Source organism: Marmota monax, unplaced genomic scaffold, assembly GCF_021218885.2.
Source record: "Marmota monax isolate L192 unplaced genomic scaffold, Marmota_monax_Labrador192_F-V1.1 WCK01_AAM20220418_F8-fsc00249, whole genome shotgun sequence".
Taxonomy (NCBI): Eukaryota; Metazoa; Chordata; class Mammalia; order Rodentia; family Sciuridae; genus Marmota; species Marmota monax.
The window spans coordinates 1,683,988-1,702,898 of record NW_026694242.1 but is presented as its reverse complement, the minus strand read 5'-3'; the positions used below and the strand labels follow the sequence as shown (position 1 = coordinate 1,702,898).

At 54.1% G+C, this 18,911-nt stretch overlaps 1 protein-coding gene across 1 annotated transcript in view; it reads left to right on the top strand.

The window, feature by feature from the left end:
- The window catches only part of Chchd6 (coiled-coil-helix-coiled-coil-helix domain containing 6), a 178,728-nt gene that overhangs the window by 18,456 nt on the left and 141,361 nt on the right, over positions 1 to 18,911 (top strand). Inside the window, exons 2-4 of the mRNA XM_046466950.2 lie at positions 2,829 to 2,949; positions 9,045 to 9,114; positions 10,892 to 11,036. Coding sequence (XP_046322906.1) covers positions 2,829 to 2,949; positions 9,045 to 9,114; positions 10,892 to 11,036 — 336 coding nt within the window. The remainder of the gene's footprint in view (positions 1 to 2,828; positions 2,950 to 9,044; positions 9,115 to 10,891; positions 11,037 to 18,911) is intronic.

The following is an 18,911-nucleotide window of genomic DNA, read 5'->3' as shown; positions in this document are numbered from 1 at the left end:
TGGCCTTGAGTTTTCAATTCTAGCTCTCTCAGTGGATGGAAATGGCTTCTTGTTGTGGTTCAATTTTACATTTCTCTCATGACAGATGATGCAGAGCTGCTTCAGGACATTCTGTTCAGGTCCTTTGCCCAGTGTTCAGTCAGTTTCACGTGACTATAACGAAATACTTGAGATAATCAACTTATGAAGAGGAAATGTTCATTCTGGCTCCCAGTTTTGTATATTCTCTTCTGTGATTGGTTCCGGTGGCAAGGGTGTCACATTATGGTGGGGCATGTGGTGGGGCAGATGGTTCCTATCATAAGCCAGGAAGCAAAGAGGAAGAAGAGGAGCTTGCGATCCTGCAGTACCCCTTAAGGGCAGAGTCCCTGACCTAAGGACCTCCTGCTGCCCAGGCCCAAGGCCTCCCCTTTGGAGAAACTTATCCAGACCACCACAGCACCCATTTTTTAAAATTAAAGGGTTTTTTCTTTTTTTTTTTAATCATGAGTTGTGTGAATTTTTAGGTATATTCAAGATAAAATTCCTCTTCAGGTATTTGATTTGCAAATATTTTCTCCCATCCCGTGGGTTATCTTTCTAGGTGCTTGGTTGTGTCTTTGGATAAGCAAACCTTCACACTTGGGTGAAGTTTGCTTTTACCTTTGGGGGCATTTTTAAGGTGATCTCAATGAAGTCTTCAAGGCTTACCCCCGTCTCCTGGGAAGAGTCGTCATTTTAGCTCTTACTTTTAGGTCACTGAACTATCTTGAGTTGGTTTTTGTGGCTGGTGGAAGGTGTGGGTCCAACTTTACTCTTTGGCACAGGGAGTAGGAAGTTGTCCCCACCCCATTAATTGAAGAGGCTGTTCTTTCCCCACTGAATTCTCTTGGCTCTGTTATTCCGTTTCTGTTACTATAATGAGATGCCTGAGAATGGAGACTTACAGCGAAAAGAGGTTTCTTTAGATTACAGTTTGGAGGTGAAAAGTCTCAGAAGCATAGTGCCACTCCACCTGGCTGTGTCACCTCATGGCGGATGGCATTCTGATGGCAGGGAGGTGTCAGTAACCAGCTCCCACTAGTCACCACCTCTTCAGGGTCTCATCTCCTGTAACAGCACTGAGCTGAGGACCCGACTTCCAACACTCGAGCCCCAGGAGACAAACTCAAGCCCTATCCAGGCCACAGCAGGATCTTATTGAAAATCAGGGGATCGCTTATGTATGGATCCATTTCCTAGCACCAAATTCTCTTTATTGATGTACACGTTAGGTTTTGTCTTGTTCTGTATCATTAATTAGCTATTTGGTTGGTATACATCCTAAATACTAGAGGGACCTCTATAGTGTTTAGTTACCAAAGAAATATTGGTGGTAAAAAAATTAAAACACAAACATAAGGAGGGGAGAGGGGACAAAGACACAAGAGGGCCAGAAGTGAAGCCACACCTGAGCAGCCCCTCCCTCCTCCCCCTGAGAGCTTGGGTAGGTGTCCCCCTGGGTCCTGCTCTGAGCAGATCCCAGTCTCATGCCCGTGTACATACGTGAAAATTCACACTTGCCTTTGTAAATGTGGATATGCATAGACCACACTCAGCTAGATTTCTGTGTTTTCTGCTTTTTTTTTATAGCTGTGTATATCTTTTATAAAATGGAGACCCATACATCCCATACATCCTTTTATAAGAGTATACAAGTCTTGCCTCCTTTTCAGGGGGCTAGGGATTGAACCCAGGAGTGCTTTATCATTGAATCCCCAGTCCTTGTTGTTTTGAGGTCTCACTGGGTTGCAGAGGGTCTCACCAAAATGCCGAGGCCAGCCTCAAACTCGCGATCCTCCTGCCTCAGCCTCCCTAGTTGCTAGAATTACAGGCATGCGCCACCGTGCCCGGCTCATTCTTTTTTAATGAATCTATAACACTTCATAGAATGTGTGCCCTCTGGTTTCTTTAACCAGTTGTTTATCTTGGAAGTTTAGGGTTTTCCTGGTTTTTTCTCTTCGTCCCCATGTCACAGTGAACATCCCGGCACATGCCTTCGTGTGCCCAGGGGAGTACTTTTCCTGGTTAGCTCTCTAGAAGGAGAATTGCTGATCATATCTTTTGTCTTACCGTCGTTTTTAATGCCTTCCCCTCCACTGTGCTTTATGATGCCTTGTGCACATTAGGCACTTAATAAATATTTACTGAAGTGAACTCTTAAGGGTCTTTAGCCTGGATTTATCCCTCGCTCGCCGTTTCATCTTGGTAAACTGTTTACAGCCCCCTCATGCCTGTTTCACTGGCCTGAAAATGAATGAACGCGTTGGTGATCCAGCGTTCATTAGGGGAACTAAGGTGAAGTGAGTCGGGAAGCGTTTTGATTCTCTGCTGGTGGCCCTGGAGGGGACATGGGGGTGAATGAGCTGCAGACCCTGAGGGAGAAGCCCCAGTCCCCTGGACGTGGCCGGGAGGGCGCCTGGAGAAGGGGCCCCGGGCTGCCCCTAAAGGAGCATGCGTGCAGCCTGGACAGGTAGAGATGAGCCAGGGCGGGAGGCGGGGGTGGCGCTGGCTCAGAGGGACAGCAGAAGTGCCATCAGAGTGGGGAGGAAGGACTCAAGCCGCCAAGATACAGTGTGGACACAAGAGCGACAGAGCCTGGGGGGACAGCGTGGTTTCCTGGCGTCCAGACAGGCTTGGCGTGGGTCTGCTGGGCAGGGGACCAGCGGAAGAGGTTTTGGAGAACTGTGCTATTGGAGAGGGTCTTGAGGAAACCGTGTTCAGGAAATTCCAGGAGCGAATAAATGGGAGCCTTGATTTCCAGACGTTTCTGTGATAGCAATGTCTCTCCCATTCCTCCCTTCTCGCAGCTGTCTGAGAATGTGGTGAACCGCATGAAGGATCCCTGCCAGCCTTTAGACTGCCAGCAGCCCAGCCCTCCATACTGCACGTGCACCCCTGCAGAAGGTGGCTCCAGAGCCCCTCCGAGAGGTATGGGGGATGCGGGGGTTCTGGGGAGGCAGGGGGCTGAGGTGTGACAGAGGGCATGTTTGTTCCAGCACATTCCGCTCCCCGTGAGGCTCGTGCTTGCTTCTGGGGGACGTGGCAACTCCGCTCTGCTCCTGCGTTCCAGGACAGTGTGGCTTTCCTGGTATGACGGACCTGACGTGGGTGCCAGCCTCAGCAACCTAAGTCTCAAGTCGAGGGATCCTGTCCCAGTCCTTGGGATGGCTCACCCTTGGGCTTCTAAGAGAGGTGCTGGGCCTGGTGCAGTGGCACACGTCTGTCATCCCAGTGCCTTGGGAGGCTGAGGCAGGAGGATCATGAGTTCAAAGCCAGCCTCAGCCAAAAGCAAGACCCTAGACAACCAGCGAGACCCTGTCTCTAAATAAAATATAGAAAGGGCTGGGTTGGGGCTCCGTGGTCGAGGGCCCCTGAGTTCAATCACAAATAAGGGGAGGGGTCCTAAGAGTTTCTGTCCACTAACCCACTGTGGTGGTGGTGGTGGTGCTGTCCCTGCCCTGTCCTGCCCTGCTGTGCCTGTTAATAGCGACTTGTAGCAAACACAAAGACACAAAAAAGTACTAAGTACAAAAATATTCAGAGACCACCAACTAAAAAGCCCTTAGAGCACCTGCCATTCTGCTCAGTAAACACTCGCTCACGAGAATCTGGGTCTGTCGCCTAGAACTAGGTGTTTCCCTTTAAAAGTCAATGGGCTGGAGGAGCCACACCCCAACAGACGGCTGCACCCCATTCCAAGCAGGGCCCAGCGCCTGGCCTCGAAGTGCTGTGTCCATCCGCCCTGCTGACCTTCCCTGTGGGGTTGTGAGAATTTAGAAGCAGGAGCTGAATCTCACCCAGTCATTACTTCCCAAGTGTAAGCCAGGACGCAGCACGGGGACATGACCCCTCTCTGTGGACCCCAAGGAGAATCGGGACGGGAGGAGCCTCCCTGAGGTCAGGGTGGCACTGACAGCCAAGCCCAGGCTGGATCCAGAGTCTGCCGTCTGCCCACCTAGAAAAGTAGGCAAACGATGGAAAAAGGAGAAACGAACTCTGTGTCATTTGGTGGAACTCTGTGTCATTTGAGGAGGAGCAGCTGGCTGGCTTCTCTGCAGGTCCCACAGAAGCAGCTGTGATTTATAGAAACAGAAGCTACGTGTAGACTGGAGTAGGCTGGGTTCCGCAGAAACCCGTGACGGGGCTGGCTGGGGCTCAGGGCAGAGCGTGAGGCCCTGGGTTACAGCCTGAGCACACATACAAATGAATATATAAATAAATGTTATTGAGAAGAAAAAAAAGAAACATGTTACCGTCATAGGTTCCCTCAGTGCCCCTCAGGGTCAGGGTGCAGCTCCTCAGCCTCCATGCTCAGCAGGAGGAAGTAAAAGCAGTTATCAGGAAGTTGTACAGGATGCAAAGAGCAGTTTCATGCATTTGAAAGGGACCTGTTCCACAGGGTGGTGCAGAGCAGGCTCCTCACTGCAGGGAGGGGCTTCCTCCATTGGGGAAGATGGAATAATGGTGAGCGGGATTCACAGACAGGGGCAACAGGAACAGAAACATCAAGGTGTGGCACAGCCTTGCCCTTTGGGGATTCTAGAAATAGTTTGCTAGCCATGTGCGGTAGCCAAGACTAATCCCAGAGGCTTGGGGAGACTAAGGCAGGAGGTTCCCAAGTTCAAAGCCAGCCTCAGCAACTCTGGGAGGCCTCGAGCAACTCAGTGAGGCTCTGTTTCTGAATAAAATATAAAAAAGGCCAGGGTGTGGCTCAGTGGTAGAGCGCCCCTGGGTTAAATCCCTGGTACCAAAAAGAGAGAAGTAGTTTGCTGCAATTGGAATACAAAGTACCAAGAGGGGAAGTGTTGGGGTGTTGTTTGGGGACCAGGCTGTAGACACCGCCACACAGTGGTCAGAGAGCCCCAGCTTCATCCTCAAAGCCTGGACGCAGAGCCAGGTGTTGGGACTCCTCCCCTGCGTTTCTGCCCCTGGGCTTTCTGCACCCCCTAGAGCAGGTCAGTGCCTGGATTGGCCCCACCTGAGATCTTTTTGAAAAGGCTAGGGGGATTCCCAGAACCCCACCAGACACTTTTATCCTTGACCCAAAAGACTACTGCACAGTATCTATAGCTCATGGGGGGGGGGGAGTGGAATCCAACTTGACCCCGGGGCTTTAATAAGCTGGGTTCACAGGTGAGCGGGAGAAAGGGACGGAAAAAGGAAAAACTGCCAAAGTCCGACACGTGTCCATTTGAGCTTTGATAGGTAAAGGAAGCATTTACTTCCATCTTAAGTTTTAGCCGTAGAAGAAGGCAGAATCATGACTGGTGATTGACTTTCACGATGACAACACGCTTTGCGGTTGAAGTGATGGGTGTGACACTGTCAGGGCGTCCAGCTCCTGGGTGTCCCAAATGCAGAACCGAGCAAGACACAAGTACCTGGCAGAGTACAGATCAGGTGAAGGTGAAAGTAGCACTCCGTCGGGTAGAGCAGGGTGGCCGAGCAGGGAGGCCGAGTCCCCCACCCCACCCCCTGGAAATCCCGTCTTTCATGCTGCGCTGTGAGGCCGTCTCTTCCCCTGCTGGTCCTGAGTGAAGACCTGGCCCCTTTGCTCCCATTGGTCACCTTATGATACCTGATTTGAATATGTCCTCCCCATTGGTTACTTTAGAAGACCTCATCAGAATACTACCCACTTGGTCATTTTAAAATAGGGAAGCTGAGGCAGGAGTTGTCTTGCTGATAAGTCCTTAGTGGAGGGAGTTGTCATGGTGATGGGACTTACCCTAAACAGGGTCATGACTTGTGTCCCTCTCTTGTCCTCCTGCGGCATCCTTATACCCTGCCTCTGCCGCCGTGCTGTCCGGGAACTCGTACCTGACAGGTGTGTGCTCTGATGCTGGAGAAGCTTCGGCATAAATGGGCAGTTTGGAGGTGGCCCCGTTTAAGATTTCTTTTACTACTTTTGTTTCTTTTCGGTACCAGAGATTGGACCCCACCAGGTGCTTTGCCACTGAGCCACATTCCCAGTCCTGTATTTTGAGGCAGGGTCTTGGCTAAGTTGCTGAGGTCGATCTTGAATTTTGATCGTCTTACCTAAGCCTCCAAGTTGCTGGGATCGCAGAAGTGTGCCACCACGCCCGGAACGATATCTTTCTCTTCTAAAACTAATCTTTTGCTTTATTTAAGTGATAGAACAAGTTTAGAACAGGAAGTTAAAATTAAATTCTTATCTCATACTATACCCCCAAATAATGTCAGCCTAAAGGAAAGATGTGAGTACAAGACATGAAACCGTAAAAGTGTAATAAAAGAGATTTTTCTAAGTACTACATCACATGAAGAAACCTTAAATTAAGAAGAAAAGGAGAAAATTGACTAGAAGAAATCAGAGGCAATTTGGGGAGGGACAAATCCCTCCCAAACAAAGGACAAACTAGGGGACATTTGACAAATGCCAAATTTGGGCATGAGGGTGTTCTGATTTGCTTATGAGATGTCTTCTCTAAAAGTCTCCTGGGTTCCTGCAGGAATGTTGGAAGTGAATGATTGGATGAGGAGGACCGTGATCTCATCAGCCCCTCCTAGTTGGGGTGGGCTGGGTGGTAACTGTGGGCAGGTGGGCTGTGGCTGGAGGAGGGCGTCCCTGGGGCTGTGCCCGGGAAGGATGCGTCTTCCTGCAGCCCCCTGCTTCCTGGCTGCCTGTGTGCACAGTTTCCCTCTGGGGCCCTTCCGCCATGATGCTCTGCCTCACCTGGGCCCAGAGCGATGGAGTCGGCCCACCACGGACTGAACCTCTATGAGCCACAATAACTCTTCCTCCTCCACGTCGTTCTTATCAGGTGTTTGGGTCTCAGTGATGAGAAGCTTTCTACCACAACCAAGTACTAGGAATACCCGAAGAGTTCACAAAGACTTTTTTAAAAGAGAGCTCATTAGGAAACGTGCACAAATGGCCAACTGTATGTATGACGAGACTTTGAACTTCGCTAATAACTGAAAACACAAATATCCACTAATGCCTGCGACCAAGGGAGCAGGAAGTTGGCAGGCTTCTACAGGCAAGGCAGCAGCGTGGCTGAGTGCCACCTTCTCTGCAGCGGGGACGTGGATTGGTTTTTAATTTTTAAAAAAGGAAAATTATATCAAAAGCAAAAATAATTTACAACTCAGTGAAGCTGTTGATATCAACAGAATGGGGAGCATGAATGTCAAAACAAGACCCCAGCGCACGGTGCTTAGTTTTTATTCTCACTGGATGACCTGGCATGGTCCTGAGGAGCACGCACAGTGGCCTCTATTGAGGCTGGATCCATGTGCCGTGCTGTGTCATGGTGGAGAAGGTGCAAGTCATGGGCACTTGGAAAAGCGTACCCTCACAGGGACCCGACAGGTCTCCATGTGGAGCCGCAGCCCCTCGCCTGTTCCTTACCCCGTCTGGGCCGCTCTAGCCACTGGTGCAGTGAGACCCTGCGAGGGAGGGCAGAGCACCGGAGAAGCCCCCAGAAAGCTGCCGAGCTCCGGCTGAGGGTTTGGGAAGGATGAAGACTTGAGGCAGGGGACAAGGGACAGAACTGCAGCAGAGACAGTAAACTGCAATTGCTCAAAAATCCCTGAATACTCCCAGGGGCCCAGGAGGCTGAGGCAGGAGGACCGCAGAGTTGAGGCCTGCCTTAGCAACTTAGTGAGACTGGGTCTCAAATAAAAACTAAAAGGGCTGGGGCTGTTGCTCAGTGGTTAGCGCCCTGGGGTTCAATTCCCAGTACCAGAAAAAAATAAAAAATTTCAAGTATAAATATAAATTATATAAATTTCCATCAGGAAAGGTAGACCTGCTTTGACAACTTACAGAGCCCAACATGACGAGAAGTGATGCAGGTTCAAGTGTAACCAGGGTTAGGTGGGGCGCTTGCCACACTCAGGATTGGAAATCTGTAGAATGGGATATTGTTTTAGTCTGTTTTCTGTTGCTGTAACTAAATGCCATACACTAGGAAATTTATAAAGAAAAACATTAATTTCTTACAGTTCTGGAGGCTGGGAAGTCGAAGGCATTTGGTGAGGGTCTTCTTGGTGAGGCGGTCCTGTAGTTCTGAGGTGATGCGGAAGTTGAGACAGAGCAGGGGTGCTAGCCCAGGTTCTCTCCCTCTCCTCATGAGCCACTGACTCCCTCATGGGCCCCCCAGCACCTCACCTGCTCCTACCTACTCCAGCGGCTCCACCTCTTAATGCTGCTGGTTAGCCAGCTCTCCCGTCATGGTGGCCAAACTGCCTGACAACAATAGCTCAGGGGAGGAGAAGTTCGTCTTGTCTGATCCAGGAGGCAGAGAGACAGCAAGGAGCCAGGGACAAATGCCATCCCCCAGGCCCCATCCCCAGTGACCTCCTGCTTCCCACCATGTGCCCCAGGCCTGCAGTCACGCCCCCGGATCCATTCAAATTATATGGATTGACAGATGGATCAGGCCCAGCACCCGTGACCTAATCATCCCACCCTGATCATCCCTGCATGCCCCACGAGTGTCCAGGGGACTCTCACAGCTGAGCCATACCCTGTTCAAGTGGCAGTTAAATTAACGTGAATTTCAGAGAGGGGCAGACATCCAACGAAGGCAGGTCCCACAGGAAACCAAACTGCAGGAGCCGCCCGCCCCCCCTGGCCTCTTGTCAAAACCCAGACCTGGGGCTGTCCTTGTGAAGCAGAGCAGTGGCTTCTGTCAGCCACATCTGCCTTTGTTAGGAGGTGACCTAGATTCCAAATAATTGTCAAGTGAGCGGGGATGGATTTGGGACGCTGCACTCGGTGGCTTTGCTGCGACAGCTCCGCACTGTCAGCCTCCCAGTGCAGAGAGACCCCTTGGTGGGTGTGGCTTCCCACCCTGGTGGTCCAGGATGTGTTCCTCTGCCCACAGGGGCTCGTGGGTCGTCAGGGGCATCCTCTGTGGGAACACGTCCACCTGTCTGCTGGGCGCTGTGTTCCAGGGGTGCACATCCACCCACAGGGGTGTGCTCCTGAGCCCCTTTCTTAGGTGACCATAGCCTTCAGTGACCCTGGGCGCTGCCTTTTCTTCTCTTTGTAGAATCCAAACTGCCCCAGTTCGACACCAGTGGTGAGCAGCAGCCCTCCGAGGTGAAGGAGGATCTCAAGAGGTGAGCCCGAGTGTCCTCTCAATCAGTGCTGAGCTCCCTAAAAACCTTTTCCTTGCCTGAAGCTCTGGAGGTTTGTTCTCACATATTTCATGTCATTCATGTTGAAGGACAGTCCTCTGGTGTAGGTGACACTGATCCTCATTTAAAGATGAAGAAACAACGCCTGTCATCCCAGCAGCTTGGGAGGCTGAGGCTGGAGGATCTCGGGTTCATAGCCAGCCTCAGCAAAAGCGAGGCCCTGAGCCACTCAGGGAGACCCTGTCTCTAAAGGAAATACAAAATAGGGCTGGGGGTGGGGCTCAGGGGCTGAGTGCTCCTGGGTTCAATCCCCAGTACCCCCAAAAAAATTAAGAAAGGAGCTCCAAAGGAGTATGGGGGAGTGCTGATTTTTAAAAAATGAATTCTTAAAATCCATTTTAAAAAGCCAGGACTAAGTAGTCAAGCGACTGTTCCCACGTGTGTCAGGGGTGGGTGTGTGAGAAGAAGGTAGAGGCCTGGTTCTACCTGGTGGATTGACCCCAGGGAGTCAGCCACCTGCCATCCGCACAGGCCTTACTCCTGAGGGCTGGCCGCACCTTGGACACGGACCTGTGCTCTACCTTGAGGACGTGTGGAGAAGTGCTTAAAGCCCCGGGTCCTGGAGCACAGTGATCGCCAGTTGTCACCTGGGAAAGGCGCTGCGTCTGGCAGGGCTGAGAACCCCTCTTTCACCTGGGCATTGTCATGATTCAGTCTGTTTCACACGTACCAAGCACACGGCGCAGCTTCAGTCATCCTCAATGACGCGGGTCTCTGTGTGATCAGGGGACCCAGAGCGCTGGCTGCTGCAGACTAGTGTCAGCCGGGGTAGGTCTGCCCTTCGCTGGCACAGCTGGGTTGCAATCTCACATCCACGAGTCCATCCTCCCCGACCCTAAATCACCAACCTGAACCCACCTCCTTGGTACTTTTAAACAGTTTTAAAATGTTAAAGTAAAATGTGCTCAGGAAGGATTCAGAAAATACATAAAATGGAAAAAAAAAAATCCCCACAGACTCGTTATCTCTGTGTGACCACGATTAATATCTTGGTGTCCCTTCCACGGACCTTCTTGTCTTTAGTTTAGGATTACTTCCTAAAGTCGTAAGTACTCTTCCTATTTTCACTTATTATCATAATTATTTTCTATTAGTCATACCTACTTCATAACCATTATAATTGCCAATGATTATTTATCAATTCTCAGTTTTTAGACTCAAAATATTAGTGAATCAAAGGCTGCCTTTCCCTTTGGTGCCATGGCCTGCTGGTGTATGACCTTACTGTATTAAACTTGGCCTCCATTATTAGACATTTAGGTGACTCGCTTTCTGTTTCTAGTATAATCAATAACACTTCTAAGAGCGTCGGTCACTATGACTTTCCCCTCTCTCTAGGGTTAGTTGACTAGGCAGAGTGCCCAGAGATGGGTCACAGGGTGGCCATGTGTCCAGGTGAAGGGTTAAACGTTGAGACAAAGGACAGGCTGCCCCCTATCCTGCCTGCCCGCCTGCCCCTTCCCTGGGAAGCCATGTGTCTCGGGGATTGAGTCTCTGCCCTCGCCCCACCTCCTGGCCCCTCTCCCGGGCCGCCGTGTTTCGTCGTGGCTGAGACGACAGGCGTGTGGTTTCGTGGCCCTCTCCTCTCCCGACTGGCCAGTGGCCCCAGACCCCAGTGCTGCTCAGCCAGAGGATGCAGAGCTGCCTGCCCTGTTGTGCGGTGCTGCCCCTGCATCTCCTGCCCTGTCTCCCTGGCCAGGTTCCAGCAGGAGCAGGCGTCCATCCAGGAGGAGCTGTTCCAGGTGGTGAAGAGGGAGCGCGAGGCCGCCGCCAAGCACCTCAAGGTGCCCCCGCCCCAGGACTCCTCCTGCACTGACCCCGAGAAGCCCAAGTCGGCCCAGCTGGTGAGTAGCCTTCCCAGAGGCCTCTGGGAAGCCTGGTCTGTTGGGAGCTGGTGGCTTATGCCGCCCACTGCCTGTGCCCAGTGGAAGGGTATCGGGGACCTGGCTTCCTGGGCCCGGCTGTCCCTGGTGTGCGGTGCTGCCTGTGGCGTGTTTTCATTCCCCGTGGGCCTCAGGCCTCCATGTGAAGGCCCTGGGTCACTTGACAGTGGCTCTCATCTCTGAAACTTGGCAAGCGCTGGTTGTGGGTGTGAGGACAGAGGCTTGGGGGCTGAGGGCCCCCGGAGAGGACATGGACAGATGCCTTCAGAATCCGGATCAGGGCTCAGGTGTTCACGCTGGGCCTGCCCGGAGGGGCAGAGGGGGTGTCCAGGGCTGAGCGGGTGCCTGGCAAGCATGGAGGGGGTGTTTCTGCTGCTGCTCCTGCACGTCAGACCCGCCAGAGGCCGCCAGGGTTCTGTCTGCTGCAGTAGGAGCCCTGGGTGGCCAGTTGTGACTTGCTGGTGTCATCAGGGATCAGTGCCACTCCTCCTTCTGTGCCATCTGTCCCCTGAGGGCCAGGCCATGCTCAGACTGAGTGTCCTCAGAGTCAGTAAGGGCTGCTGCCGCCTGTGGGCACAGGGCCACAGGACAGCCCTCGGCAGGAGGGAGGCTGTGCCAACCCGGACATCTCCGTCGGCAAGGACAGCTTACCCAGAGCCCTTCAGCAGAGCTCCTCCAGCCCACTGTGCTAAGGAGCGCCCCGCTGACTACAGCGTCACATTTCACATTTGCAAAAGAGGGGACGACCAGACAGAATTGGGACAGAGGGGAGGGGAGGCTGCTGCAGGATCTCAGTTGTGCCTGCTTCAGCGGCCTCGCCCTCCAGCCTCGCCAGTGTGCCACCAACTGGGCAGAGGGGAGGGGAGGGCCCCGCCCTGGGAGGGGAGCCTGCCACGCCGCCTGGGTGCGCAGCTTCGCTGTCTGGCTGGTGACAGCACGGCATCCAGAGGTGCAGGAGGCACAGAAGACATGCTGGGTTGCCTGGGCCCTCTGGGGATATGGCCAGGCCCACGGCCCTCACGACGTCTTCAGCCCAGGGGAGGAGAGGGACTGAAGTGGGAAGCTTTGACAGAGGCTGAATTGGTTATAGTCACTTCAGTGGCAGGAAAGGGGGTGCAGCTTGGGAGTGCACAGGGAGGGCAGAGCTGCCAAGGAGCCAGCGGGGGCGTCTGGCCTCGGCCTGAAAGCCGCGTGGCCCACCAGGCCTGGCAGGCACCTGGGCGGAGACCGGGACAGGACAGGGAGGGAAGAGCTGGGTTGGAAGCCAGGAGCAAACGCACGGAACAGCCCTCAGCGATTCTGGGCAGAAGATTCGCAGAAGTTTGTTGGGACGGGAGAGGCCCCTTCTGTGTTTAGAGTGGCCTCCTGCGAGGCGTCAGTGGTCGGGGGAAGCCTGGGCAGGACGGGCTGCAGAGGTTCTGTGGGTGGTGTCTGAAGCGCAGGCAGGCTGCTGTCCTCCACAGGCAGCGTGACAGCCAGGGACAGAGAACTCCTGTCCTGCAGGTGGGGGCTTCATCAGTTTGGCCCAAACAGGACGGGTCACCTAGAGAGGGAAAGTCACAGCTATGGAGCGCTCCCTTCTCACCTGGAATGTGTTAATTACAGTGGAGGGGAATTCACAGCTGGCCTCTGCCACCTGCTGAGAGAAGCTGGGCGCCACCTCCTTGGCACTGTCCCTGACAAGGAGCTCTCCTCTGACAGGTAAAGCAGGAGGACACTTGGACGACCCTGGGGGCAGCCGTGTTGGGTTTTTTTAAATGAAGGGTGACTTCATTTGACTTTACAATAAGGCACCTCCTTACTCAGTCCCGCTGCCCAGGCGTGATCTCTGGATGGATGATGCCCTTCGTTGAACAAGAGTGACGCCCTTCCACTTGATCATATTTAACTATTAGGTGGGCGTTCCCAGGTGTTTGGTTGGTTGGTTGGTTTCTGGACGGGGAATTGAACTACCACCGGGGCCCGTCCCCAGCCCTTTCTATTTTTTATTTTGAGACAGGATCTCACTAAGCACTTAGGCCCTTTAAGTGCCTGAGGCTGGCCTCCAATTTGGGATCCTCCTGCCTCGGCCTCCTGAGCCGCTGGGATGACAGATGTGCACCAGCTCGCCAGGCATATCCGACCATTCCTCATCCAGTTCTCCCCATAGTTGGGGTCTTGGCTTCCTTTGATGGCTTCCCTGTTTTCCCTTGTGTGGAGCCTGGTGGGGTTTAGATTCCAGGGCCCAGCTTCCTCTGTGGAGGCTAGATCTGGGCACAGATCCCAGGCTGAGCCAGGGTAACACCCGCCCAGGGACTCAGTTTCAAGTGAGAGCAGAGGCGGGTGCGAGGCCAGGGTGGGAGTTGTGCACGGGCTCCACCCCACAGGCTGTGAGGGGCCCTGGGTTTCCGCTTGGCCCTTTGCCCTCTTGAGTGGACCGCCAGTCCACTCTTGTGGCTGCAGTTCACTGGAGGTGATTCCCAGGGCTCGGTGCTGCGGCAGGTGGCGGGAGGCAGGGTCACATTCAGCCCTCAGGAGCAGCAGACGGGAAGCCAGGTTCTGTAGAGGCAGCCAGCTACAGTGCTGGGCGGATGCTACCGCTGCCACTTCTAAAGGGAGCGGCTCTGTTGGGTGGGTGTGGCTGGCAAGTGCTTTCAGTGGAGAGAATTCCAGATCCAAGGAGCGAGATGGAGAGGCGAACCGAGCAGCACAGACATCCCTCCTCCTCCTCTGACCTCCACACAGAGGCTGTGGGGCCCAGCAGCTGGCAGCCTGCGCACAGGGCACCAAGGGCCAGTGGTCTGCAGGTGTGAGGAGCACGGTGTGTCCTTCTGTCCTGGGCAGCCTGCCCCCTTGTGCCCCGGTGTGGCTGCTGCCAGGAGGAGCTGGCTGTCCACTGCTCCTCGGGCCTCCTCGGGCCTGTCGCCTCCTTTGCAGGAGCCCCCTTTGATTGCACGGAGTGCCGTTTGACATTTCGTGTGCCCCCAGATCCTCTCTGTTTGCCTTCGACTCTCACAATATTGATTTTGTGATCCGCTTCTGTGTGAGCGAATGGTTGACTCATTATTGGGAAAAGTTCATAAAACTAATGACAAGGAAAGGTAATAATTTTTATAACCTTCTGATGACAAAAGTGTTAACATTTCCCATCTCGCGCAGCAGTAATTAACTGGGGTGAGTGTGTGTGCGCGTGTGCGCTGCTTGTTTCCTGTTCCTTTCAGGCTGGTCCAGCCCCTGTTCTGCTCCTGGCAAAGCCCATGGGCAATCAGTGGGCCTCTGTGCTTTGTGTTTCCCTCCGAATTGGTGGAGACTGGAATCCCAATCAGACGTTCAGGGTGGACACAGCAGAGGGCAACGCAGTGTGTCGCTGTGTCGCTGTGAGTCTCTGACGCGCAGGGCTTCAGCGATCCAGTGGATAGAGTAATGAAGGCCTGGCAGAGGCTTTGCTCAGGGGGAGAGGAAGATTTACGACCTTGCCCGTTGCTCTCCTGACACGTATTATTAGGGACATAGGATCGAGTGTGCCTGACAGGAGGCAGAAACCTCCATCTCTTTTGTTTTGGGGTGAGCAGTCCCTTTGTCACCATCTGTGTGTTCTCTGGGCGCTGCTCTATGTCAGGCACCGGCTTAGTTTCCTAATAACTGGAAATAAATAAGACGCAGCCTCTGTCCTTGAGCAGATGTGATTATTAGGAGAGTGGAACATTCTCAGAAGTGCCAATATGTGGCTGAAGGTGTCGTACCTTGGGGACAGGAAGCCTAGAGCAGGACAGAGGCCACCTCCTGATTCCTCTGAAGGGAGGTGGCCTGTGAGCTGGAGGTTGAAGAGCGAGAGAAGCTTGCCAGACAGAGGATGCCCACGTGTGCCAGGGGAGGGGAGCAGAGAGGGTGTCGCAGACGGAGGGTGCCCACGTGCGAAGGCCAGATGGTGGGAGAGGACCGGGTGTTTGGCCGGAGGCGTGGGGGAACAGCGGGTATCTCACACAGGGAGCTGGAGAGGGCAGCGTGGGCATGGGCCTGGAAGGAAGGTTCTGGAAGGCTGACCGGGAGCTCAGGGAGGGGTTTTCTTGTTCTTGAAGAGATGAGAGAGCCTGTGCATGGACGGGTGGGGACACAGGGTGGCGGGCGAGCTCTTGGTCTCTGAACGCCCAGCGCTCGGAAGTCTTCAGCGGCGAATCAGGAAGCCGGGCCCCATCTTTCTGCTCAGAGAAGGGAGTTGGTGAGTCCAGCCCCGGGCGTGGCCATTGTCGTATGACCATTCCCACCCAGAGCACGGGCCCTGACCAGCTGGCAGAGGGCTTTGGGTCATTGTTGAGGTGCCTTCGTGGCTCGGGCACTCCAGGAAGCTGCCACCTTACCAGTTTGGACCCTGGAGATCGCAGTGTTAAGAAAATGCGGGATTCAAGGGGTTGGAGTTGAAGTTTTCGGAAATGATGAGAAGGTCGAGTCCAGCAGGTCATGACCTTTCTTTCTGATGTCCCCTGCCTCCATTTTGTGGTCAAGCTTGTTAGATGATAAACCCCTGGAGGGTGAGGACTGCCGTGCGGCCGCTGTGGCCTCTCTGCGGGGCTAGCAGATTTTAGCCAGGGAGTGGTCAGTGGGTGGAGATCTCGAGTGGGAGGGCGGCGCCCACAGCTCTTGGTCTTTCCTCCAGGTCCACTGCGGGCGCCCATTGCTGGTGGCTGGAAGCAGGGAGCTGTGACAGCCTCCTCTCGAGTGGATGACAGTTCAGAAGTCTGACTCTTCAGAAGTCAGTCACAGCAGAGCAAAGGCTTTGCATCTCTGAGACTCTCTGGGAGCCACTGCAAAGAGCTCCCTGCCCCTGGTCAGCCTCTCACGGGCTGCAGGGACGAGGACGGGGTCTGTCCACTCTGGAGGCCCCCGCCGGCCAGCTGGGGTGTCCTGATGTCTTGGAGGAGCTGTGTGGTATGGCTGTTTGCTGTAGGATCTTCGTGACTGGAGGACTCTGGTGGCCTGTCCTTGGTCTCTCCATTGGGTCAGAAGTTGATGTTTTTTTTTTTCCTCCTGTAAAGAGCCAGACAGTAAATATCTCAGGCTTTTCGGGCCACACAATGGCCCTGCTCATGTCCCAGTGGTCTCTCCCGATCATGCAGAACCCCAGGCCGATCTCGGATCACAGGCTGTGCCGTGGACTGGACCTGACAGGAAGGCAGAGAACCCGAGGGACAGAACGGGCAGCTCTGCGGAGTCTCAGATTTTGCGCCTCCATACCCAGGTGTGTCGGGAAGCCTCACGGTGGCTCTGGTTCCCAAGGGATCAGGTTCCACGTCAGGGTGGTGTCTGACGGCCTTGGTCTTCTGATCTGTAAAGTGGACACAGCCCTGGACAGCCCCGGGGGCGTCGTGGGAAAGTCAGGAGCATGATGTCAGCTCGGATTCTTCTGCGAGGCTCTTTTGCAGTCTGGATTTCTGTTGAAGTGCCCCTTCTTTTTACCCTGGGGTAGCCCTGACATCCGCCCGCCTTTCTCTGTCGTCCTGTGGCCACGTGGGTCAAGGACACTCAGAAGGGTGTGATGATCCTCCACCTTGATCTCACCTGGCTTCTTTCTCAGGGCTAGACCTGGGCCACGCTTGGTTCCGTAAAACAAAAAGAACATTCTGATGAGCTGAGCAGAAAGGTTGGTTTGTGGAGACAGGAAGGCGCAAGGGAGCAGAAACCGAAGAAGGAAAAGCAGGTAGGGCGTGGCAAGTTGACCTTGCTGTGAGGTGGGACATGGGCACAGGACAGTAGTGAAGCAGCGGAGGCTGGGCTTCGGAGGCTCTGTGGGAGCTTCACAGTCCTGCACAGGAAACCTGCCTGTCTGGAGTCCTGGCTGTCCCAGTTCTGGGTTCTCAGAAGGTCAGGTGGACATCCAGGCCGTCTTGATGCTGTGGGACCTCGTGGTGAGAGGCTCCATAACCAGCACCGAGTGCACTTCACTTGCCCTTCCGTCACCTCTGTAAAGCAGAAATGGAGGGGGCAGCACCTAATGACTGTGTCCACTCCTCCTCTCCATGTCCAGGGCCACGATGCTCCCATGAACCAGACAGTCTGTCCCATGCAGCACGGGATTCTGCCCCTCTCGGGTGTGAAGCCATCTACCAGGCACCTGGTCGTCCTCATGCCCTGTTTGCATTCACCTTTGCTCAAAGATCAGGGCGGGGGCATGGATTCTGTTCCTTCAGAGAATCTGAGTCCAGAAATGGGCACCGTGAGACCCCGGGGCTCCCCCTTCACCTGGCCCTGGTCGCTGGTTCTGTCGCGTGATGCGTTTTGGAGAAAGGAAAATCATGTCTGAGTTTTCAGGAAATCTGGTTGAACCGTGTTTTCAGTTGATGACACATTCCAGAAAGAACTTGTGATGCATTTCTCATCTATTTTATCCAAAGCGAGGGTGGAAGGAGGCTGTGGCAACCAGACATGGTGTCTAGTTGGCACAAGGGTCCTGCGTCTGTGCCAGGCTGGTCATCTAGGCCTTGGCGGGTGGTTGCCAAGACTGACCAAGGGAACAGACAGGTACCCTGCTTGGTGGATCAGTGTTCAACAGAATAGAAATGTCCCTCTCTGGTGGGGCAATGGGCAGAAATACATTTCCACAGTGTCCCCTCCCTGTGTGGAGAGGCACACACTCTTAACGCACGCTGCCGGGAAGGTTCTAATTTATTCTTCCCTTCCGCCATGTTTCCACGACACAGGATTAATGTGAACCCGTTCTCAAAACAAATCAGGGCATCATTTTCAGGGTGTGGAAAGAAGCAAGAAGCTAGCAAGATTCATTCAGCCTCTGACCAGTTCTTTAGGGAGAGAGGCTGAGGGGCGTGGGGGCCTGGAGTCCCCTCAGAGAATCACTTGGCTTCAGTCTCCAAATTCTAGCCGTTTGGGAGACTGAGGCAGGAAGATCCCAAGTTTGAAGCCAGCCTTAGCAGCTTGGTGAGACCCTGTCTTCAAAAACTAAAATAAAATAAAGGGCTGGGGTTTGGCTCAGTGGCAGAGCACCCTTGGGTTCGACCCCCAGGACCGGGGCGGGGGATGCCTTTCTGTGGCCAGCTGCTTTGGGGGCTTTGCAGTGGTGTGGGTTGATCTGGAAAAAGGGCCCTTGAACTTGGCCTTGCCCTCAGAAGACCATGTCATCTGTCCAGCTTTGCTCTGTGTTCCATTCTGCCTACCTGGCCGTTCACCTGGAACTGGGAACCACTTAAAAATGCACATAATTGACCTTACACTGAAAACTTCTGGATTGGAGCCTTTGGCTCTGTGCCCCGGGCTCTGTGTTCTAAGCAGCCCCCTGTGCAGCTCTGGTACAGCAAGCTGAGACCCGACTCCTGCACGGATGTGCCGCCGACCTGAGGGTTCCTGGCCCCTCTTGCTGTCTGGGTGCCTGAGGGCTGGGGAGTGTTGGCACCAGGGATGCGACTCCCTCTGGTCCTCAGGGGAGGGGACTGGGCCATTTGAAAAGTGCACCAGGTACTGATTCTCAGGGTCCCCCATCCTGTGCGCCCCAGTCCTGGGGTGGCTCCTGCCTAGCTGAGCGCCTCGGACATCTTCCTGCCCCCAGAGAAAAGCAGGTATTCTTTTTTCCTCTGCCAAGGACATGGTGGGGATAGAACCAGCTGTCTGTGTTGCCGCTCCCTGGGGGAGGGATTCCGACAATCTGCACTGGGTGTTTGAGGGGATGGTGGTTAGAAAAAATATACTGCCCACCAGGCGCACTGGCACAGCCCTTTAATCCCAGCGTTTTGGGAGGCTGAGGCAGGAGGATCGCAAGGTGGAGGCCAGCCTGAGCAACTTAGTGAGGCCCTGAGCAACTCAGGGAGACCCTGTCTCTAAATAAGATAGAAAAAGGGCTGGAGATGGGAC